This window comes from Oryctolagus cuniculus, chromosome 7 (assembly GCF_964237555.1).
Source record: "Oryctolagus cuniculus chromosome 7, mOryCun1.1, whole genome shotgun sequence".
NCBI lineage: Eukaryota > Metazoa > Chordata > Mammalia > Lagomorpha > Leporidae > Oryctolagus > Oryctolagus cuniculus.
The window spans coordinates 40,395,364-40,419,657 of NC_091438.1; the positions used below are offsets into that span (position 1 = coordinate 40,395,364).

General features: G+C 36.5%; 2 protein-coding genes and 1 long non-coding RNA gene across 3 annotated transcripts; all 3 read right to left on the minus strand.

Moving 5' to 3' along the window:
- Nucleotides 1–6,196: 6,196 nt before the first annotated feature.
- On the minus strand, nt 6,197–7,392 carry LOC100353859 (olfactory receptor 10R2-like). Its single transcript, XM_008265552.3, has one exon. The coding sequence runs from the start codon at nt 7,136–7,138 to the stop codon at nt 6,197–6,199; it is 942 nt and encodes a 313-aa protein (XP_008263774.1). The 5' UTR covers nt 7,139–7,392.
- A 2,177-nt stretch (nt 7,393–9,569) lies between these two features.
- On the minus strand, nt 9,570–14,311 carry LOC103350033 (uncharacterized). The gene is made up of 3 exons (XR_007924206.2): nt 13,952–14,311; nt 12,577–12,707; nt 9,570–9,775 (listed from the first exon to the last, which is right to left on the minus strand). It is a non-coding gene; the product is annotated as an uncharacterized lncRNA (long non-coding RNA).
- A 1,863-nt stretch (nt 14,312–16,174) lies between these two features.
- LOC100354121 (olfactory receptor 10R2) lies at nt 16,175–23,626 on the minus strand. The gene is made up of 2 exons (XM_008264252.3): nt 23,603–23,626; nt 16,175–17,407 (listed from the first exon to the last, which is right to left on the minus strand). The coding sequence occupies exons 1-2, from the start codon at nt 23,624–23,626 to the stop codon at nt 16,466–16,468; spliced, it is 966 nt and encodes a 321-aa protein (XP_008262474.2). The 3' UTR covers nt 16,175–16,465.
- Nucleotides 23,627–24,294: the final 668 nt, after the last annotated feature.

Sequence of the window (24,294 nt, forward strand, 5' to 3'; positions counted from 1 at the left end):
AACTAGAAAAGCTATGGGATTCATAATGAACACAGATATAATGACACTTTAACCCTGCTGTTTTACAGCAGCAGTAATAAGAGTAAATGCAGGAAGCACAGAAAAGAAGAGCAGGATTTCAGGAGAAAAATCTAGTAAATACTTGAACTTTGGATGCCTCAAACACAAAAGGGTTCCCAGTGCTTATAAGCACTATCATTATTGTCATCCTGTAAGTAGTTCAGATCTTTATTTCATTTCTAATTTTATGCAGAAATAAAAACCCAATTCATTACATAATATACCTCATCAATTTCAGTTTTAAACAAATCAAGTAATGCAAACCCAATTATTTCCTTTTTGTGGTAACAACACACTTACAGACTGAACTTCAAAGATAGGGAAAAATTCATTTAACATAACTGATACACTCTTTAGCCCAAAGACAAAATAGCTAAGACTTAACACTGTAATCACACAAATGATATGTAATAAAAGAAGGGGGAAAAAGATGGCCCAATATAATCAATGTCTCCTTTTTAAAAAGATTCAGAAACAGATTGCATAATATGTGACTGGATTCCCAGTAGTAGGATGTTCTGCAGTCTAAGGAACTATAGAAGATAAACCAGTCAATTTCCCTGCTTTTTTTCCATAAATGTTCCTATTGGTTGTTTTGGATTTTGTTCATACTTTTACTGGGAGATTTTCTGCCTTCACCTTCTTTCTTTCTTTCTTTCTTTCTTTTTTTTTTTTTTTTTTTTTTTTTTTTTTTTTTTTTTTTTGACAGGCAGAGTGGACAGTGAGAGAGAGAGACAGAAAGAGAGACAGATAGAAAGGTCTTCCTTTGCCATTGGTTCACCCTCCAATGGCCACCACGATGGCAGGAGCCAGGTACTTATCCTGGTCTCCCATGGGGTGCAGGGCCCAAGCACTTGGGCCATCCTCCACTGCACTCCCGGGCCATAGCAGAGAGCTGGCCTGGAAGAGGGGCAACCGGGACAGAATCCGGTGCCCTGACCGGGACTAGTACCTGGTGTGCCGGCGCCGCAAGGCGGAGGATTAGCCTACTGAGCCGCGGCGCCGGCCCACCTTCTTTCATTTATCTGGGTGTAGCACATCTTTAAGCATCTTTTGTAAGGCTGGACAAGTGGTAACAAATTCTTTCAATTTCTGTTTGTTAGGGAAGTTTTTTATTTCACCTTCATTCATAAATAAGCGCTTTGGAGTGTACAGTATTCTGGGTTGACAGTTTTTTTATTTTAAGACTTAGAATATATCTCACCATTCTCTCCTAGCCTGTATGGTTTCTGATGAGAAGTCCACTGTGAGTCTAATTGGAGATCCTCTGAAAGTAATCTGACATTTCTCTTGTGCACATTTTAGAAACTTTTCTTATGTTTTACTTTGGAGAGTTTGACTACAACGTGTCGTGGTGATGTCTATTAGGAATTTTATGTGCTTCCTGCACTTAGACATTTCTTTCTTTCTATAAATTAGGGAAGTTTTCTATTATTATTCCACTTAAAAGGCCTTCTAATCCATTATTTCTTTCCATGCCTTTAGGAACTCCTAAGACCTGTATGTTGGGTCATTTGGTAGTATCCCATAAATCTCCAACACTTTTTTTTTAGTTTTCTAATTTTTTTTTTGGTCTGACTGTAAATTTTTCCAGAGATTTCTCTTCTTTTTTTTTTAAGATTTATTTATTTACTTGAAAATCAGAGTTATACAGAGAGAGGAAAGGCAGAGAGAGAGAGGCCTTCCATCTGATGATTCACTCCCTAATTGGCTGCAACAGCCGGAGCTGTGCCGATCCGAAGCCTGGAGCCAGGAGCCTCCTCCAGGTCTCCCATGTGGGTGCAGGGGCCCAAGGACTTGGGTGGAGATTTGTCTTCTAACTTGGATATCCTTTCTTCTGCCTCACTAAGTCTGTTGTTAAGGCTTTCCTTCACATTTTTTATTTGATCTGCTGAATTCTTCATTTCCAATATTTCATTTTGATTTCTCTTTAAAATCTCAATACATGGGAAAAATGTTAATTTATGTCATGTATGGATTTCTTTAATTTGTGGATTTGCTTCTGATTATGTCTAAGAAATCATATGATCACTCTTTTGAATTCTGTTTCTGGCATTTCTTCAATCTCTTCATTTTCACATTCTAGTACTGAAGTGTTGTTTGTTCCTTTGGAGGTGTTATTTGTCTACTTTATTCTTGTTTCCTGAATTGCTACATTTATTTTTGGGCATTTGTGGAGATACTTTTTTTGTTTTTGTTTGTTTGTTTGTTTGTTTGTTTTTATTTAGTAAATATAAATTTTCAAAGTACAGTTTATGGATTACATTGCCCCCCCCATAATTTCCCTCCCACTTGCACCCCTCCCATCTCCTGCTCCCTCTCCCATTCCATTCACATCAAGATTCATTTTCAATTATCTTTATATACAGAAGATCAATTCAGTATATATTAAGTAAAGATTTCGTCAGTTTGCACCCACACAGAAACATAAAATGTAAAATACTATTTCAGTACTAGTTATAGCATTACTTCACATTGGACAACACACTAAGGACAGATCCCACATGAGAAGTAAGTACACAATGACTCTTGCTGTTGACTTAACAATTTGACACTCTTGTTTATGGCGTCAGTAATCTCCCTAGGCTCTAGTCATGAGTTGCCAAGGCTATGGAGGCCTTTTGAGTTCGCTGACTTCGATCTTATTCCGACAGGGTAATAGTCAAAGTGGAAGTTCTCTCCTCCCTTCAGAGAAAGGTACCTCCTTCTTTGATGGCCCTGTTCTTTCCACTGGGATCTCACTTGCAGAGATCTTTCATTTAGGTTTTTGTTTTTTTGTGTGTGGTGGTTTGTTGTTGTGTTTTTGTTTTGTTTTGTTTTGTTTTGTTTTTTGTTTTTTGTTTTTTTTTTTGCCAGAGTGTCTTGGCTTTCCATGCCTAAAATACTCTCATGGGCTCTTCAGCCAGATCTGAAGTGGGATACACAGCAGACTCATAGAATGGCAGATGTTTTTGTTTTTTAACCCTGTGATGGCTTTATCTTTGGGCTATGGCTCTGTGGATTAGTAGAGTGTCTGCTCTTTTAGTGAATACCATGAGGTGTGTGATGAGTGTGGCCAGGAGCTCTGTTCAGTGCTCCAGGGTACAGAGAGTTTCCAAAGAGAAACCCACATTGGGCATTGTAAATCTCTTCTTCTTCTTCTCTTTTAGTCTGAAGGGGAAATTAATCAGCTCTGTTGATGTAGTCTCATCTTCACCTGCTCTCTTACAAGAAGACCAATGCCTGGTCACTAGCCCCAGTGGATATACTATTCTTTCACACTGCCACAAGAACCACACAAAGGATCCATGCAGTCCTCAGTGTGAATACGGATCCCACAGCAATGACCTTCACCAGGGTATCAGGGAGCCCTGAGCCTGTGGAGCCACCCACAGTGACTACCCAAAGTGCAGCCACACCCTGCTCTTTCCCACGCAGCCACAGTGTTTTCACAGACTCAGCACATAAGGCTCTCAGTCAGGAGCACCCAGCTCCCTGTCAGTTCTCCCAGCCAGACTCAGTTGTCTTTGCTTGGCTGCTTGCTGAGCGCCCAGACACGAGCTGGTGCAGCTGTTACGTGTGTCTAAGATGGTGCCCGTCCTCTCTCTGCTAGTTACAGGATGCCGGTGCTGGGTGGCTGGGGAGAGAGAAGCCTGCCCTTTTTTCTCCCTCTAGGTTGGCAGATACACTGTTCCCTCCAGGGCTCCAGCTGTCCTCACACCAGGCTCTTCCTGCAGCTTTATTGCCAGTGTCTGAGGCTGCTGCAGTCTGATCTCACCTCACTCTATAAAGCTGGTGCTGAGGCTCTTGGCTCCTGGGATTCTGAGCTGTTCTTGTGGACACCGTCCACGTAGATCCACAGTGCCTCCCTAATTTGTGTGGAGTTTTCTCTGCCATTTTCTCCCTATCTCTCTGCTGAGGTTGGATGCTCTACTTTATTTTTTTTTTTTCAAACATCTTCCTGTAGGCTACAGCAGTAAGCTCCCTCTGTATTCTGCTTAGTGTCCCAGGGTTTCATCTCCTTTATTCTTCTGTAATTATTTCAATACCTCCCCTGTGTCATCATCTCCTGTTTATTTTCTTGAAGGGCTCCTATGTGTTTCTACAGCTCTGCTGTCATTTTAGTGTGTCTAAGGGTTGAATAAACATGATGACACATAAAACATTGTTCAATATTTTAAGATTCCATAAAAATAACATTCATAATCAATATTGCTAGAAATGCAATGAAATGTTAATAAACACAAATGCAGCAAAGCATTTTAGTGCATCACTATGAAATCATGACAGGTCATACACAAGCCAAACAAATAAAGGTATAACATACTAAACTAGGTTAATGAAATGTAATTGATAAAATTGAATAATACCTACAATACACACACTAAAATTTTAATTTAAATTGAAAATGCTTTATGAGGCATAATTCAGAAGCCAATAACAAAATCTAATGAAATTGTAAACACAGAACTATATCATTACAGTGACTCACTAACAAAATAAAACTAGAAATTTATAACTGAATTCATTTGATAAATAGCAAACAAATGTGTATAATAAACCCTCCATTCCTAAAAGGATATTCAGTTATTAAAGGAAGATTGCAAACCTATGAGGAAAGAAGGAATAGAACAAAAATAATGGAGGTAAACAATATTCTACTTATGGAGAAAGGTAGTGACTGAAGTTTCTTGATTATTTAACTAGCAACAATAATAATAAATAAAAAAAAGGCTTAATGCAAAAACTGAAGAAAGGAGGAAAATAAGAACAGAGATGGTAATTAAAAATATAAGAAAATATCATTTATGATATTTAGACAATTGAGTTTAAAATCTAAATGTAAACAGATGAGAAAGCAGCTACAACATACACTGGGGAAAATGCCACACATCAAATATAAACTCCAATTTTAATTATTACACTTTCAAAACAATATTGATAAGCTACAGTATATCTAAAAAGCTGCCCCCAAGGTTGTGATGAGTCGTAAATTTGGGTCACCTGAGTAAAGAAAAGGTTTAGCTTTTCATTCTAAGTGTCTCAAACATCCGTGAACTAGGATGAGTCTTACTGAAAGGAAACAGAACGATGAAAACCCCATGGGGTAATTTCAGCTTATCTGAGGGAAAACAGCGGTAAGATCTCAGCACAGCAGGAATATACAATTTGTGAATTCCTGTATACTCAGTCAGTGAGAACTGTTTTTCTCTTGTGAGACTTAGGAAGGGACGTATGTACAGGTAAGAGGTAGGAGCAAATGACCACCGAAGTCTTTCTTTCCTTAATACATATAGTCTGATGATAAATTTGAATGCAGACAACTCCATCTCCTTAATGAATTCAATGTAGAAGGCAAAGCAAAACACATGTTACAGATCTACAACGTCACATAAAGGAGTGATTTCAAGGAGTGATCAAAAAAAGAAGTGCCTGCTTTGGAGATTCTTTAAAGAAACAGTTCTTCTAAAAAGGTGCAAAGCAGTGTTTAATAAGAATCTTATATTCTAGGTTGTTTTACATTTTAAAATATAAAAAAATTTATTTGTAAGGTACAGTGACATACAGAAATAGATACAGATAAAAATAAACCATTTGTGAAATAAAGAGGGAAAATTACATCATTCATATATCCCATATATTAATTTTCAAGATCCAGAGAGAAATCATATGAAAGTCATGACCTAGTTCATGTCCAATCTTAAGTCATGTAGTTGCTGGGGAACATCATTCCCTGTCGTGTAAGATTGCTAAATCAAAGCCACCTTCAGGTTTAGACACCTAATTTTAGGCTGGATAAACATAATAAACAGAATACAATTAGAAATTTTGAGAAACAAGAAAAATATAGAGGAAATGATAGCTGCAAAGACCATTTTTGAGAGCTATATAAATCTAGAAAAATAAAAAAAGGAAAAGGAAAGTTGTCCACCATTGTCAAACTCTTTTTAATCTCTGCAAATCTGAAAAAACAATTCCAAGAAGAAAATGTGATTATCTCTGCATTACATAGAACAAAATTTAAGCCAAATTGTAACAATGTAAAGCACTCTCTCATGTATATATAATAAGAAAAATAAATAGACAAAATATCCTCATGACTTAAACGGTGAAACAATTTCCCAAAATGTGTATGTACTATTGAAAAGTGTTGTGATTACAAAGTCTTGAAAGAAAAGCCAGCCTTCCCAATTAATTTCCTAATGGCTACTTGTACATCTTTGTTCCTGAGGCTATATACCATGGGGTTCAACAGTGGGGTGATGATGGTGTAGGTCACTGTCACTAGCCTGTCTTTGCCTGATGTGTTTTTGGCTGAGGGTCGCAGGTAGACAGAGGAAGCACAGCCGAAATGGACAGTGACCACAATGAGATGGGAGGCACAGGTGGAGAAGGCTTTTCTCTTGCCTTCAGCTGATGGGATCTTCAGGATGGTGTGGACAATGAAACCATAAGAGATACAGATGAATAACAAAGGCAAAACAAGCACCAGCACCCCACAGATGAAGATGACCAGTTCATTGATGTAAGTGTCAGCACAGGCAAGACGGATGACTGGTGAAATATCACAAAAGTAGTGGTTGATGTTGTTGGAGCCACAAAAAGGGAGGCTAAAGACTACTGTTGTTCCCACCAGAGATACGAGGAAACCACTAACAATGCAAGTTGCTGCCAGTTGTCCACATGCTCTCCAGCTCATGAGAATTGGGTAGCGCAAAGGCTGGCAGATGGCAGCATAGCGATCATAGCCCATCACTCCCAGCAGCAAGCAATTGCTGACAGCAAAACCAAGAAAGAAGAACATCTGTGTGGCACAGCTCACAAAGGAGAGTGTCCTCAGTACAGAGAACAGGTTGATAAGCATCTTGGGCAGTATAACAAGTGTGTAGAAGATCTCAGAGGTGGAGAGGATACCTAGAAAGAAGTACATTGGTGTGTGTAGGCTGCGATCTAAGCAGATGACTGAGATGATGGTGACGTTTCCACTCAAGATGATCAGATAGAGGCAGAGAAAGACTGCAAAGAGGACAAGCTGAAACTCTCCAAGGCTGGAGAAACCCATCAATAGGAATTCGATGATGGCGGAAGAATTGGCCATGGAAAGTTGATCCCAAGAAATAAGGCTGGTATGATCAAGTCCTTTGTAACAGAAATCAGGGAGACACCCTCATAATGTAGTTAAGGTACCTTGTTTGAAAGAGAAAGAACAAAAAATGGGAAGGAAAAAAATGTAAATTGACTAGAAATTTATTCTAAGTTGATTTGCACCCTAGCTGCCATTTTTCGGCAGATAATTTTAGTAGTGAATTTGAGGACAAGTGTCCATATGAAATATGAAGTCACTTGTTGAAATAAAAGCTCCCACTTCGCAGATTTGTATTCTCTATGAAATCATTTTAGAAATCTAATCCTTAAAAAGCCTTTACATACATTGATTATGGGTTTAAATGATTCAATTTTACTCTGGTTGCTGACACATGTATCAGTAAGTAAAAGTGCTAATGCCTAAGAATTCACACCCCTCCCACTTACATTCAATACATTCCCGGCCTAGGGAAACATCCTGTGACCTGACTTTGTGTTTTTGCTTCCAGAGAGTTTCCTTTTATAAATTCTTAAATAAGCCCATTTCCATGTGGGTATTCATTTAAAAAATGTATTGTATCTAATGCTACTGTAGATAAAATTACCTTTTTGATCCCTATACAAGCTCTTTTAGGATATTAAGCCTGATTTCTCCTTACAGAAAACACATGGTAGGAATAATTCAGTTTTGCTTCAACATTCACTTCAACATGATGATTATCCATTTTGTTACATGTCTTACTCTTGATAACATTGGACTTGGAGGTCCAACAGACTACTGTCACCGGGATCTCTTTCTGAGTTCCTAAAAAAGAGGTTTAGATACTTTCTCTAATATCCCTCAGTCATTATCGCTGCTATTAGTTTACATTTCTTTTAATCAAAACTTTTTCATTTTATTCTACATTCTGCCCATCTGTATGCCATTACATAGGTTCTGCGTTTCAATAAAATATTTCAAATATATTCTTTTTTTTTTTATTTTTGACAGGCAGAGTGGGCAGTGAGAGAGAGAGAGACAGAGAGAAAGGTCTTCCTTTTGCCATTGGTTCACCCTCCAATGGCCGCCGTGGCCAGCGCGCTGCGGCCGGCGCATTGCATTGCGCTGATCCGAAGCCAGGAGCCAGGTGCTTCTCCTGGTCTCCCATGGGGTGCAGGGCCCAAGCACTTGGGCCATCCTCCACTGCACTCCCTGGCCACAGCAGAGAGCTGGCCTGGAAGAGGGGCAACCGGGACAGAATCCGGCGCCCCGACCGGGACTAGAACCCAGTGTGCCGGCGCCACAAGGCGGAGGATTAGCCTATTGAGCCATGGCGCCGGCCTCAAATATATTCTTATTCATCCAAGCATTTGGCTTCTTAATCTTTGATTGACATAATATCTACATATTAGTGAGGAACGACATGATGCTTTGATTCATGTATATATTAGGTAATGAGCAGTTCAAGTGAAATTGTAAGACAAATTTAAACCAACAATATTTCTCATCCACCATGTCCAAGTTCTTTTCCTTCCGAAATACTTCTAGGATCAACTCCTTCTCTTCTGTGAGAATGTGGTTTTCTGCTAGACTATTACAAGAGCATTTTAAACACATCCCATCGATTCTTTCTTCCTACTCTGAGCTATCTTCCACAATGGCAGCAAAATCCTACAGGACAAGACCTGCTATATTAACAAGACTAACAAACATCCATAAAATTTTCTAGATATTTCATCTTTCCTAAATCTACATTTCTACTCATATTGCCATTATATTTCTCTTTACTTGCATGTTATCATTGAGAAATTATAGTCATGACATTTTTCATACTATCTTCTAGAAATATGCCTATTTTTTAGCTTTCATTCAACTGTAATTCAGAGTAACTATATTCATGGAATCTTTCTGGCAATTCCTAATTGTGCTATATGTTATCTCTATGGCTTTCTTTAGTAATCACTGGAATCTTGTTTTATAACTAATGTTCTAAGTTTACCTTAACCTACATGACTTATAATTAACCAGAAAACAGAAGCTGCATCACCAACACATACAATAGTGCCCAGGATATGCTAAGAGCTTGAAAAGTTTAGAAAAAACAAATGCCCAACAATGTTAGATTCTCCTCTAAGTCATTTCCAAAAGTCCCAGGAGGATGGCATTTATTTTTAGGGATTTTCTTAGTTTGCTATCTTAATATTAATCCTCTGCTTCAATATTTTGGGATTAAAAATTTCTGACAGCACTTTTTAAGTGCAGATGCAGAAAAACCATAAAAATTATTATTATCTTCATTTCTGATTATCACAAAGTCTCCTTTGCTATCTCACTAGGTAATTTTTTAAATTTATTTTAAAAACACATTATTTGGAAATTTAAAGTATTTTTCAAGTAAATAAATTGCTGTTACCATTTGTGCTTGCATAGAGAAAGGTTTAGAAATTTTGAAGTAGGACTGGAATAAAGATTTTAAATCCTTTTTTTAATTGCCTGATTGAAACATATAAAAAAGGGAATTCACAACATGCATTTGTATTGAACAAGTCCCCACTTGCATTCATCTTTAACCTTCCACTTTCCTGTTCTCCTTGTTTGCGGCATTTTTTTCTCTTATCAGACCATGTCCAGTATTAATGGTGACCAGGTATGCTAAGAAAGTTGGAATTCCTGAAAAAAAGAAAGGGTGCATTATTCAATAGCTATTCAATTATACTCTAACCTATCAGTCTTCTCTTCTTTCATTATCAACTTCTCTGCTCTTTTAAATAAAGAAATCAAAGTCCCTCAATAAAACTAAAAATTTCACGTTTCTTCATATTGGAGTTCTAGTGCCTGTGGCATGCAGCTTTCCTCAGTCTCTGACAATTCCTGGAAACTTTTGTGAAAGTTTCAGGTGAAATTAGCCAAAAATATCTTCTCTGTCCTGCTACTATAGGATTTTTATTCCAGTTCCTGGAACTCCCTAGACAAACACATGAAAACTATATTATTCCACAGAAAATTGTCACCCGTGCCTTTTCTCCATGGATAGTGCAGATACTGTTTTAATGAGCATCACCAGTGGTCTTTCCTTTTAACGTTAGCCATGGCCTCATTCCCTTGGTGGTTGGTAATTGTGATCCCACTCCCATGAAGAGCTAATCACCTCATTGTACTCAATACTTGTCCATTATTTCCCTGATGAGCAAGTTAACCACAATAAAATACTAGGAAAATTTATTGGTCAAAGAGAAGGCCCTTTTTATTAATGCACAGAAATTAGTTGACTTTCTCTTAGAAATTCTCTGTAGACTCATTAAGACATGGAGGTATTCTGTGTAGCAGTTGTTAAAACACACTTCAGAGGAACTACTTCCTTCGAGTTTTCCTATCTAATGCCTCTAGACTTTTATTCTCAAACTGCAGAAAAAATATTTTAAAAATGTATTTATCTATCTATTTTTACTTGAGAGGCAGAGAGAGACAGATAGGCAAGCAGAGTTCCCCACTCCTTGGCCCACTCCCCATATGCCTGCAATGGCTAGAGCTGAGCCAGGCCAAACTCAAAAACGAGAAACTCAATCCAAGTGTCCCACTTGGATTTCAGAGACCCAACTTCCAAACCCATCACTCATTGCATCCTAGAGTGTGCATTGTCAGAAATCTGGAATCAGAAGCAGAGCTAGTACTTGAATCCTGACACTTGCATATAAAATGTTGGCATATTAACAGCAAGGTCAAATGCCTGCCCCAAGACCCTTTTTAAGTCACTTTAAACTTCCATTCCTGAAAGCTAGACAAGAAGAAGAAAAATATGAAAAAGAAATGAGAGCATACTTGATTGGTGGAGGCAGCATGAGACTTTCAGACACATAGGAAACATATTTGTTTACAGAATATAATTTGAGGTTGGTAAATATTTGTTCACTAACCAAATACAAAAATTTAGACTGTGAAGAAAAATGTGTAAGTACCCATGTATAGGTTTTAGCAAAGCCCTTCAGCTTTCCCCCCTGTCATGCTGCACATTGATTCTTTCTGGTTGGAAATGGAGTAAATGCTCAACACCCATAATGTCTCTCTGAGGAGCTCACGTGTCTTGTCAGAGAGACTGAAGGAATGGGAAAGTAGAAGAAAAGCCTCAATTATTAACTGAAGATCTTTGAATAGATGTTTTAACTTTAATTCAAGTTAGAGATTGAGACAAAGGCTGCATCTTTTGGGAATAGTTTGCTGAGAAGAGCTATTCACAGGCTTTATCTGCCTTCTAGGCATGCAGGAAATTAAAGGTACTCCCATATTTTTCTAGGTTTTTTTTTTCTCACTTAGATGATATATAAGAACCTTTCCCTTTAATTGAGGTAGGCTGAGTGACTGTTTTGACAAATATGTGTGTAAGCAAAAAGGATGCTGTGATGAAGTTCTTTTTTTTTTTTTTCCTAAAGATTTATTTATTTGAAAGCCAGAGTTACAGAGAAAGGGAGAGATAGAGTGAGATCTTTCATCTGCTGTTTCACTCCCCAAATGGCCACAGCTGCCCAAGCTGGGAAAATCCGAAGCCAGGAGCTTTATTTGGGTCTCCCACATCTGAGCAGGGGCCTAAGCACTTGGATCATCTTCTGCTGCTTTCCAAGGCAAATTGGCAGGGAGCTGGTCTAGAATTGGAGCAGCCAGGACTCAACCAGTGCCTACATGGGATGCCGGCACTGTAGGCCATGGCTTTACCTGCTACGCCGCAGTGCTGGCCCCACTGTATGAGCTGAAAAAAATCTTGTTTTTAAGGTTTGACAGCCTCTATGTCCTGTTTCATAGAACACCCACTTTTGTACCTTGGCCACCACATTTTGAGAAAGCTCAAGCAATCCTTGAAAAATCCATATTACAAAAAGCCAAGGCTCCTGGTCAGCATCTTCAGCTGAGTAAATGTGAAATAACTAGCCATACGAGGGAGCAGTCTTAGGCACGGAATGTTTAGATCCATAAATTAAATGTAAGAAGCCCTTTTAAAAACATGTGTCAACTTATGTTAAGAAATATGATAATAAACCTGAAGAGACTTTTAGTACCCTAATTATTTTAAATGGAGGTATCAGATTGAGAAAATCTTTGAGCTTCAAATAGTGGCTATGTCTTATGAATAAGGAAAGATGATCAAAAGGTGGCAGAAAATCTCACAGGTTAGAGCAAGGAGCCATCAACAGTCATCCCCAGAAAATATGACTGGGTCTGAATCAAGGAGCAGCGTCATATGCCCAACTGAATGTGGCAGTGGCTATGGACTGGAGACTGTCATGTACCTCATCTCCTACCTTTTTCTTCTTTTTTTTGGGGGGGGTGATCTAAGAGTTGGGGGATGTGCTGTAACTTCACATTTCAAAATGAAAATATGTTACTTCCCACTTCATTCTTTAGGAATAATAAATTGCTATGTTTCAGTATTGTATATGTAAAGTCCAATAGCTTATAAATTTATTTACTGAATCACTTACACTGGTCCAAGATTAATAATAAAATATATGTTTTCTTAATCCAGTGTGGATTAATTCAATGCAGCTCACTGTCATCTTCACATATGTTCAGTTGGATACGTTTATCATTCATCCTGATGGATGTAGAATATCTGTGACACAAGTTGTATACAAATTAATTTGTCATAGTTAAATTATGATGAAAATGAATGTAGTGAACATTTAAAAATCATGAATTTGTTTTCTTTCTTTTTTAAATTTGTGGACTCTATTCTGATGATTTTTCTTTTTTTTCTTTATGTATATAATGGGAACAAATTTCATGTATTTCATAAATAGAGTTTTAAGAGCATAATGATACTTCTTGCCCTACCCTCCCTCCTTCACTCACTCCTACTCTCCCTCCTCCTTTTCTTATTTTTCTTTTAATTTTTATGATGACATACAATCAATTTCTTTATAATCACAAGCTTAATCCCTCACTAAATAAAGAACTCAATAAGAAGTAATTAAAAAAAAAACTAGTGTGCCTCAAGAGTATAAACAAGGGCTAAAAATGATAATCAAATCTCAAAATGTCAACTTTGCTCACATACATTACATTTTTTTGCACTCTGTAAACAGAGCATATCTGTTGCAGTTATTCCAGGCCTATCACACCACTATGACTTGGGGCAGGAAAATTACTGGTGTTATGCCTTGTCATTTTGATCATAAGTTGTAGAGTGCATAATATTATTATATTGTAATATTCTCTACTGAGATAGAATAGTCATTTGCTAAATTAAAATTAAGAAATATTTATTAGTCATTTACTACATGCTTATTACTGTGCCAGGGAAACAGATAACAGTGGGAGGAGTCATTTTTGTGAGTGTTTAAAATGCTTCCTTTCACATTGCTGATAGCCTGGTAAAAAAAATAAGATATAGACAGTAATCTTTTGAACAGAGTGTGGAAAGAAGCATAAATTTGACTTAAATTTCTATGGAGTGCTGAGTAATGGAAATCAAGAAATACTTTATGAAATAGGAAAAATAGATGGAAATTTTTCTAGTGTACATAATAATACAATGGATACAGGCTATTACAACATTTTGAAATGAGAAAGTCTTTGGTTCCTATCCCACCACAGGACAAGCCCCCTTGCATAGCTGACCTGACATCTCTAAGTTAAGGGATACAACATGCAGTGTGTCAAATTCAGGGTTATATTCTGCCATCCTGCTATGTAATTATGACTGTAGTTTGATGATGGCCAACAAAGTCATGCTTCTATCACTATAAATTATTTTTCTATGGAAATATTGTACTCCTAATTAGTATTATAAACCTTGATATGTCCAAATATTTCGTGTTTCTAGTAGTAACAAAGAGACTCAAGAGGTATACAAACCAAGAGGACAGTAGGAAGTGGTCCATGAATAAGATAGAAATCTTCAAAAGTTATATTAATGGCAGAATGCTGCACAAATATTTCATACACTAGAGTTGAACCTAAACGTTAGGCACTGTTCTGGAAGCTGGCTAAGGTGTTTAGTGTAAAGTCCATTTCTGGAGATTCCTGCTTAATTACCACTCTTTTCTGCAGTATAAAATTATTGGCCTGATACCTACACATGCTACATTCCGAAGCCTTAAATTCTAGAATGCATAGTAGCTTCTACCAATCTTTTTCATGAATGTGTCATAAAACAACAATACTCTGGTGAATTGGATTTGCTAACTTAGAAAGGATAGAATTTGGTTTATCCCATGATGAGTTTTTCTGAAATTCAGTATTGATTGTAAAGTTAAAGTCATGAAGTATATTTAAGCCATAGTGGCAGGGATATAAATTAATTTTTTCACTATTTTAATCAAATTATAAAATATGTAAAATCTGTTAAATATGAATATAGTTTTTCATTCCATAAAAAAGAAACTTTACAACAAAATATTGAAAGTATAAAAATTAAAGGCAAAATGATAAAAGTAGAGTTAATGGTTCAGTTGAGTTTGAGAGAAAGGATGGACTTTAGATACTCTCTAGACTCCTTCAGTTGTAAGTATTATCCCTATATACATGAAGACAATTTCATGTTTGGGATACATAGCTTTCAACAGATTTTCAAAAATTATCTACTGTGATATGTCACCTAGAGTGACTAATATAATTATCCATGGCCAGATATTTGGCTTTTTATAAGACAGTAACTTTATGAATTCAATATTTAGGAATAAGCCTCATTAAAACCCATCAAAATACCATATTCTATAGAAAAAACACATGGTAATGGCAAATGATAAAAGGTCACTTTTAGTTATTAGTTTCCACTGAGACAAAAATGTTGTGGGATGAAAATATGCCAACCACTCCAAAATAAGTTACTGAATAAACATAAGCAAAACATATTATCTTTGAGAGAGATTTGCTTTACAAAGTGTAAAGAACTACTTCAAGATTTTGCTACACACTACTTGGAGATAAAGGGACAGAGTAGATCAGGAGTTCAGTATGCCTAAGAAATCTGAATGTAGAAATGTGTCTATTATCCTGAAATCCCAGAGCATGGAGAAGGATGTCTACGTTTCTAATGACCATGAGTTACAAGGGTGTTCAGTTTTTGTTTTTGTTTTGTTTTGTTTTTTGTTTTTTTTTTATGGGGGAGCAGATATTAGCCAGGTGGGAGAAACAATGACTTAAAATGACTTAAGAATGACTTAAAATGGACATTTCCCAGTAACCCCTCTAAAAGACATGTGACCCAGAAAAGTGGTAAACTATTAGAATTAATAAGAATATTTCCAAGTTGTCAGAGGGAGCTTCAGCTACATCACAAGAAGTATGGCTGAAGTTTTGGGAGGGAATTATTCCAGAAACCATGAAAGCTCCCCAGTGAGAAGTCACAGTGTGCAGCATGTACAAAATCGTGAGGACGCCACAAGCAGAAAGGCAGCAATAGGCAAGCAACACCGTCCTCCAACTCTACTTCCCGCTGGACTGCAATTCTTACTTTTTAAACTGAAGTACAAATTGGGTTTCTTTAATTTCTTTTCTTGCTTCAGTTTTGTTTTTCTTTTAAAATATTTATTTTTAGATTGAACTTTTTTACCATTTTTATTAAATATTATATTCCTACACATACATACTGCTTTTCTTAAAGTAGGAATACTAATACCAACGTAATTCCTGAGGGATCAGACAGTGAAGTAAATAGGAGTGGTTCCTGACAGAGCGCATATAAATCTACCTCCATTGGTTGCAGTATAGGCTTCCTGATCTGAAGACAAACACCAGGGAATGGGGGAAGTTTAGATTAATTAGAATTTAGATTTCTGGTTATTATAGTGAACTGGATGTTTAATTTTGAGGCAATCCCTGAGATTCCATGTGAGAAGGTGAAAAGCATTATCTTACAGACTGAATTTAGAGAATTTAAGAGGAGAAAAATACATAGTATCTTAAACAGTACTATTATTTCAAATGAATCTGTTGCAGATAAAATATGCATGTAATATAGAAGGGTATTATTTACTGGGGACTCTAAAACATATTTCAATTATATAGTTTTAAGATTTATTTATTCATTTGAAAGGCAGAGTTACACAGAAAGAGGGAGAGACAGGGAGAGCGAGACAGAGAGAGAGAGAGAGAGAGAGAGAGAGAGAGATCTTCCATCTACTGTTCACTCCACAAATGGCCATAAAAGCTGAAGCTGGGCCAGGTTGCAACCAGGAGCCTGGAACTCCATCAGGGTTTTCCACATGGGTGACAGGGTCCCAATCACTCAGGCCATTTTCCACTGCCTTCCCAGGCACAGTAGTAAGGGGCTGGTTGGGAAGTGAAGCAACAGGGACTCCAGCGGGTACCCATATGGGATGCCAGTGTCACTCAACCTGCTGAGCCACAATGCTTGGCCCTTCAATTCTATAGTTTTAGAGATCCTTTCTTGCCCAACATTTTTTGGATAGCAAGTTGGACATCTTTGTTTCTGAGGCTGTATACCATGGGATTTAGTAATGGAGTGACAATGGTGTATGTTACTGTCACCAGCCTGTCTTTGTTGGACACATAGTTTGCTGTAGGCCTCAGGTAGATGAAGGAAGCACAGCCATAGTGAACAATAACCACAGTGAGGTGAGAGGCACAGGTGGAAAAGGCTTTTCGTTTGCCCTCAGCAGAGGGGATCTTCAGGATAGTCCTCAGAATGCAGAGATAAGAAACACAGATAAAGAAAAAGGGAACCACAAGTACACAGACCCCGCAGATGAATATGACAAATTCATGAACGTCTGTATTGGTACAAGCCAGACGAATGACTGGGGAGATGTCACAGAAGTAGTGGTTGACCTTGTTGGCACTACAGAAAGGAAGGCTAAAAACTAAATTTACCACTGTAAGTGAAGCCAAAAACCCTCCAATCCCACAGGCAGCTGCCAATTTTCCACACACGTGCCAACTCATAAGGAGTGGGTAATGCAGAGGGTGACAAATGGCAGCATAGCGGTCATAGCCCATCACACCCAACAGCAGGCAGTTGGTAATAGCAAAACCCAGGAAGAAGAACATTTGAATGGCACAGCAGGTAAAGGAGATTGTTCTGGCCACAGACAGCAGATTGACGAGCATTTTGGGTAGGATGACAAAGGTGTAGAAGGTCTCAGATGTTGATAGAATGCCAAGGAAGAAATACATTGGTGTGTGGAGGGTCTGATCCAGGTGGATGACACTGATAATAGTGGCATTGCCACTAAGAATGAGGAGATAGAGAATGAGAAAAACCACAAAGAGGGCAAGCTGAATTTCACCAAGGCTCGAAAAACCCAGCAACAGGAACTCAGTGACCACGGTGAGGTTTTCTGCCAAGACCTGTAGAGAAAAAAAGAAAAGCAGTTAAATATATCACAGAACTCCTTTCTGGAGGTACCACGGAAGAAGGTTACTTTTTACTTGCCTTTTCCAGTTCCTGGTGACTTCTCACACTCACTGGTTCATGGTCTGCTTCTTCCATGTTAAAAGTCAATGAAGTCACATCTCTTACTTTGACTCTCCTACTTTCCTACTCTTAAAAGCTTTTATTATTATATTAGGCCCACTTTGTAATGCAGAGTAGTTTCTCTATTGTCAGGTTAGTTGATTGCATCTGTAATTTTTTGTTCTTGTTTATTTAAGAGGCTGGAAGCAGAGGTAGGCCTGGGGAGTGTGCTTATTTCCGTTGGTTTGGACTGAGGCTGAAGCCCAGAGGCAACAAGGCATTTCAGATCTTCCATAAGGTTTGCGGGACGCCAATTAGTTAAGCCATCACCATTGTTTTCCAGGGTCTGCATTAGCAGGAAGCTGGAGTCAGGAGGCAGAGCCAGAATTGGAAATTGAACCATGTACCCTGATATGGAATACGGGCATCTTAACTGGCATTTTAACTGCTAAGTCTGCTGTCTGCACCTCATTTGCCATCTTAACTCCCTTTTTCAGGTAATCTAACATATCCCTAGATGCTAAGATTTAGAACATGGGAATCTTTAGGGGTTCACTATCTTGCCTACTGTAATGAACAACAAACTTTCCAGGAATAAAATTAAGAAAACAATTCAGTTTGTCATAGCATGAAATATTTTGTATTAACTTTAACAAGAGAAGTGCAAAAACCCAGAAAACCACCAAACATTGTTTTTCCTATATAACTGCAATTTGTGTCCTTTTTGATCAACAATATTGAGAGAAATCCAATATTTATATAAATGAAGAATATACATGTTCATGAGTTAAAATACTTAATAAAATTAACAGGCAATTCCTACTAAATTAATTATAAATTCAAAAACATTTCTTAGAAAGTCTCAACAGACTTTTCTTGTAAAGATTAATAAGATGAACATAGAATTTATATGGAGAGGTACAAGAACAATTAAAATAATTTCAAAAGAAAAATAAATATGGAAGATTTATACTTTCTGATTTCAGAGCCAATTCTAAAGATACAATAATTAAGACAGCATGGCATATAATTATTGTATACTTTTAGATCAGTAGACAGAACTGGGAGTCCAGAAATCAACCACTTTAAAACTGAAATGATGAAAATCCTGAGGTAAACTAAACAGGAAAATATATCTGCAAAACATATACTTTAGAAAGGGATTTGTGTCCAAAATACACAAATAACACATAATTACATAAAGAGTAACACTCATCTGAAAAAAAAGCAATTTGCATAGACATTTTAATAAACCATTTCAATGGATAATAAACATGAAAAGATGCTCAATACTGTTACTTATTAGAAAAATTAAATTAAAAATACAATATAATGATGATTCACATGCACTAGAATGTCATAATTAAAATTATTGACACTGCAAGGTGCTAGCAAGGATGGGGAGAAACTGAAACCATCATGTAATAATGGCAGAAATATAAAGTCATTCAATCAGTTTAGAAAACCACTTTGACAGTTTCAGATGTGTGTCTATGTATGATACATATGAGTTATGATCTTCAATATGTTGTGCAATGATTAAACAAGGTAACAAAAACTATCTGCTCAGATATGTGATGTTTTGTTGAGAAATTTGAAATTCACTTTTGATAATTTTGAAATGTACACTGCTCAGTTATTAGTTCTACTCACCAGGCTGTGAATAAATTAAAAAAAAATCCTCTCTAGCAATTTACCAAACAGAAGTTAAGACTATCCACACAAAGAATTTTCTGTGCATGTTCATGATAGTATTAATAATAACTATAACCAAAAAAACACAAATCTATTCAAATGTCTGTCAATTTATTAACATAAATAACATTTAGTGTAACCATATAATTCAGCAATATTTAGCAATGAAAAGAAATATTACACCAATTATCTTCAAAGGCATTATTCTAGATGAAAGCAGTCAAGTGCAAATTACTAAGTAGTTTACTGAGAATTTTTATTTTCATATTTTTAATTTTTTAAAGATTTATTTATGAGACTGACATTGTGCTGTTGAAAGTTAAGCAGCCACCTGCGAAACCTGCATCCCATAAGGGTGCCATTTAGAACTCTGGTTCCTCCACTTTTGATCCAGCTCCATGGTAAGCCATGAGCGAAAAGCAGGGGAACATGGCCAGAGAACTTGGGCCCCTGCCACTCACATGGGAGACCAGATTGGAGTTATTAATTATATAATTATTAATTATTTTTACTATGATCATTTAAATATTACATTATTAGTAATGCCCAACTATATCTGTATCACCCAATAAAATAGCCATAAATTTACACAAAGAAGAGGAGTTCATATACTTGAACAGAGATTTGGGAGATAGATCCTACTGAGTCAGTATATATGAATATAGTTATATTGTAAATTAGGAAATGTATTGTGCTTGGCCTCCCCTCTGAACAGGAACAATATGGACATTCAAGAAAAATAAAAATATTTTGATTAATTATCTTTATTTTCATGACAAGCATTTTTCTGAAGCACCTGGAATTATTCCCATCACCTTTCATCCAGTATCAATGCCTGGGTTTTGGTGCCAGCTCTGCTTCTGATTCCAACTGCCTGCTAATGTGTGCCCTGGGAGGCAGAAAGTGGGAGACCCAGACTGAGTTCCTGGTTCTTGGTTTCAGTCTGACCCAACTTCAGCTGTTGTAGGCATTTGGAAAGTGAATAAGCAGGTGGAAACTAACTCTTTCTCTCTCTCTATCAATATGTCTCTGCTCTCTCTATCCTTCTGCCTTTCAAATAAACAAAAACAAATAAATTAAAAGTCAAATTAAATTCAAATCTAAATTATCAGGAACATTACATAAGCACAAAACAACAACAAAAGACACTTTTAATTCTGATAGCTACAATTCATAATGAAATTGGCAGCTATTTAATAGACGTGATTATACCTCCCAAACTATAGGTGCAACCTTTATAAGAAAGATACTATAAAAAATCACAAGGAGAAAGAGGCAGATATAGTAATAATGAATAATTTTAATATCCCTCTGTTGAAAATAGATCGGGAAGAGAAAAATATAACTGGATTTAGGACATCCAAATGGAAACATCAGTAAGTATGTCTCACAGGTATTATTGAACTAACTTTTGGTTGGATACTGTAATCAATACACAATTCTTCTTAAGTGCTGAAACTTAACTGAAAAGTGATTGCTGTTAAATGTAAGAGTGGGAATAAGAGAGGGAAGAGATGTGCAATTCGGGACATGCTCAAGCTGACTTACCTCAAACGGTAGAGTTAGAAACATACCAGGGGATTCCAATTCAATCCCATCAAGGTGGCATGTACCAATGCCATCTCACTAGTCCCAGTGATCAATTTCTGTTCACAATTGATCATAATGATAGGACTAAGAACCAAAGGGATCACATAAACAAGAATAGTGTCTGCAAATACTAGCTGATAGAATAAAAAAAGGAGAGAATGATCCAACATGGGAAGTGAGATACACAGCAGACCCATAGAATGGCAGATGTCCTAAACAGCACTCTGGCCTCAGAATCAGCCCTTAAGGCATGCAGATGCAGCTGAAAAACCCATGAGAGTATTTCAGGCATGGAAAGCCAAGACACTCTGGGGAAAAAAAAAAAAAAAAAAAACCTAAATGAAAGATCTCTGTGAGTGAGATCCAGGAGGTACCTTTCTCTGAAGGGAGGAGAGAACTTCCACTTTGACCATGGCCTTGTCTAAAAATTATCAGAGTCAGTGAACTCAGGGGGCTTCCATAGCCTTGGCAGCTCATGACAAGAGCCTAGGTTAATTACTGATGCCATAAACAAGAGTGTCAATTTGTTAAGTCAACAACAGGAGTCACTGTGCACTTACTCCTCATGTAGGATCTTTGTCCTTAGTGTGCTGTACATTGAGATTTAATGCTATAACTAGTACTCAAACAGTATTTTTCACTTTATGTTTCTGTGTGGGAGCAAACTGTTGAAATCTTTACTTAATATATGCTAAACTGATCTTCTATATATAAAGAGAAATGAAAATGAATCTTGATGTGAATGGAAGGGGAGAGGGAGCGGGAAAGGGGAGGGTTGCAGGTGGGAGGGACGTTGTGGGGGGGAAGCCATTGTAATCCATAAGCTGTACTTTGGAAATTTATATTCATTAAATAAAAGTTTAAAAAAAAATACATATGTAAAATACATGTATAATGTATACATAAAAAAAGAAATCATATAAACTTTCTTTTTAAAGCACATGAAACGCCTAGGAGTATTGACCAAATCACAACAAAAATATCAATTAACATAACATAGAAGGGATATAAACAATATTCCCTAATCCTAAAGAAATGAAATATTAATGGTAATAAAATTTAAAAGGTCCTTCTACCTATAAATTTGAAAATATTGTAAAACAACATTGAGTCAAGGGGAAATACAAAATAAAATGATATGTTGTAAAATATAATGTCAATTATATTCGACATATTAGAATACTAGAAGCAGGCTAACTTTAAAGCACTGACCAGAAAAGTTCATACCTTATTTATTTATGTAAATAAGAGTTTAATAACATGTTACAATATATAAAAGATCTCAATGCCATCTGAACTGTAGTTGGCATGTAATAGTAATGTAATAAGTAGATCTTTAATAAATATTAAACATCAGATTAAATTTTCAACTCTTTGTTGAAAATTTTTATATCTCTTAAGAAAAGACAAAAATTCAAAGGATTTGAAGAAGTGTACAACTGGATAGAAAATGCAACAAGTAAATTTGAAATAAATGAAATAGTATTGACAGTCAAAAAGAAGCAAAAATTTAACTATACAAAATATTTATTTATAACAAAAGCACATCAGATACATTAGAAAGCAAATAAAAATAAAAATTAAAAATACTCTAAAATAGTGATATGAATTTTTAAAAAGCTATTACACCTTAAATTAGAAAATAAAATGTGAAAGAAGAAATTGGGCATAAGCAAATAGTTTACATAATGAGAAAGAATGAATAAAACAAATAAAAAATTCATTTCACTTAATAATTCAATATTAATTAAAAATAAACTTAGATCATTTATACTCATCAAGTTAGCAGTGGTGCTGTGAGTCATGTGAGTAGCAAAAAATGCACTAATACGTTATAAATTGGTTATAAGTTTATGCAAAGAAATTCAGTAAAATGTTATCAAAATCCTTGAAGATACTCATCCAACTTTTTCCAATAATTACATTTTTGAGAATTTAACGTATTACAAAAAATTTATGCATAAAGATGCACTGATAGTAAAGAAATTTAGAAGTCATAATATAAACTGATAATATTAGGTAGTGGAAGACAGTACAGAATCAGGCGGCTAGCAATTGAGATTTGGATTCCACTGTGCTACCTTCTGCAATTTTCTTATACTCTCTGTGGTATGGTTTTCTTGTCTTAAAAGTGAGCTGTCATCAATATTAAACATATCGGAACCAACTTAGTGTCAATAGCTATTTTTAAATCTAAATAGATGTAGGTGAGGAAGCAAAGAGATTACGGAAAGGATACCCAATCTGAGTAGGTTTTATTTCAAGTGAATTGGTTGGTGGGGAGAAGTTGACACAGCAGTTGAGGTGCCACCTGGGATTCTCACGTCTCATTTCAGAGTGTGTGAATTCAGGTCCTGGCTCTACTTCCAATGGCATTTTCTGCTAGCATACACCTTAGGAGGTGGAATGTAATTGCTCAAGTACTCAAATCTTTGCCATCACACGGGAGACCTTGTTGGAGTTCATGGCTCCTATCTTTGTCCTAGCTCATCCCTAGGTGTGGAAGCCATTTAGGGGATGAAGCAGGAGATAGGAGATTAGTATGCCTGTCTCTGTTTCGTTTTCTCTCTTTGTCTCTCTGCATCTCAAATACACACACAAAAGTGAATACACTTTTTACGTTATTGAAAAAATAAAATGAATTATTTAGTTTATGCATGAGCAGGTTCACCTTCATGCCAAGTGGCAATTAAAATATATGTATTACTTGGCATTGCAAATAGAGCTGTGATATAGAATACACTACCTAGTAGGTTGGTCACTTGATTTAGCAACATCTTTATTGGGATGTTAACTTTACTTACCTCTTCAGGCTCTTGGATTCCCATATCTGCTGTTTCTGACGTGATGCAACTATGACTTCTGTGGAACCAGAACTATGGTATCTGAAGAAAATTAGTGTTTCTGAAAAGAAAAAAAAATAACCTACATCGCTCTATTCTTTTCAATAGTTTACCTTTCCTCTCCAATACTTGAATCTGAAGAGAGAAATTAAAAAACTAAGAGATGAATTCATTTAAGAGAGGAGATTTAAAAAAGCTATACTTTTTATTGATGGGGGGGGGGATATCCGCTCATGTTGGTCTGGGAAGAGGAAATTGGAGATTATTTGATTATTTTCCAGAGTTGTTTGAGAAATAAATTCAGTGTCCTGAGTTTGGAAGGAATGTCATTATAGACACAGGTACAGATTGGTGAAATTAAGAGAAGATAGAATAAATAGTAAAGTGAGTGCTGAAACAGGGTACTGGAGTTACACTTCATCCAACACCTTCCATTTAAAACCTATAATGCTCCTTACAAACTGCTAAAATTCCAAATTGCCTAACAGAAAGTAAAGCCAAGGCTAAGGATAATTGTTTTCTTTCAACACTCCCGCACTCAGCACTTCCGGCTCTCAGGTTTATCTCAATGTTTTATCAACTGGGACATCATGTAGTGCAGTGAGCATGCAGTCATGTCACGTAACCTCAATGAACACACACTGAACACAAAG

What these genes read in the sequence shown, in the direction of transcription:
- LOC100354121 (XM_008264252.3), bottom strand. Translation starts at nt 23,626, where the DNA reads ATGGGAATCCAAGAGCCTGAAGAG. An exon ending in GAATCCAAGAGCCTGAAGAG is followed by an intron (nt 17,408 to 23,602) that starts GTAAGTAAAGTT and finishes TTTTCTCTACAG; the next exon opens with GTCTTGGCAGAAAACCTCAC.
- LOC100353859 (XM_008265552.3), bottom strand. Translation starts at nt 7,138, where the DNA reads ATGGCCAATTCTTCCGCCATCATCGAATTCCTATTGATGGGTTTCTCC.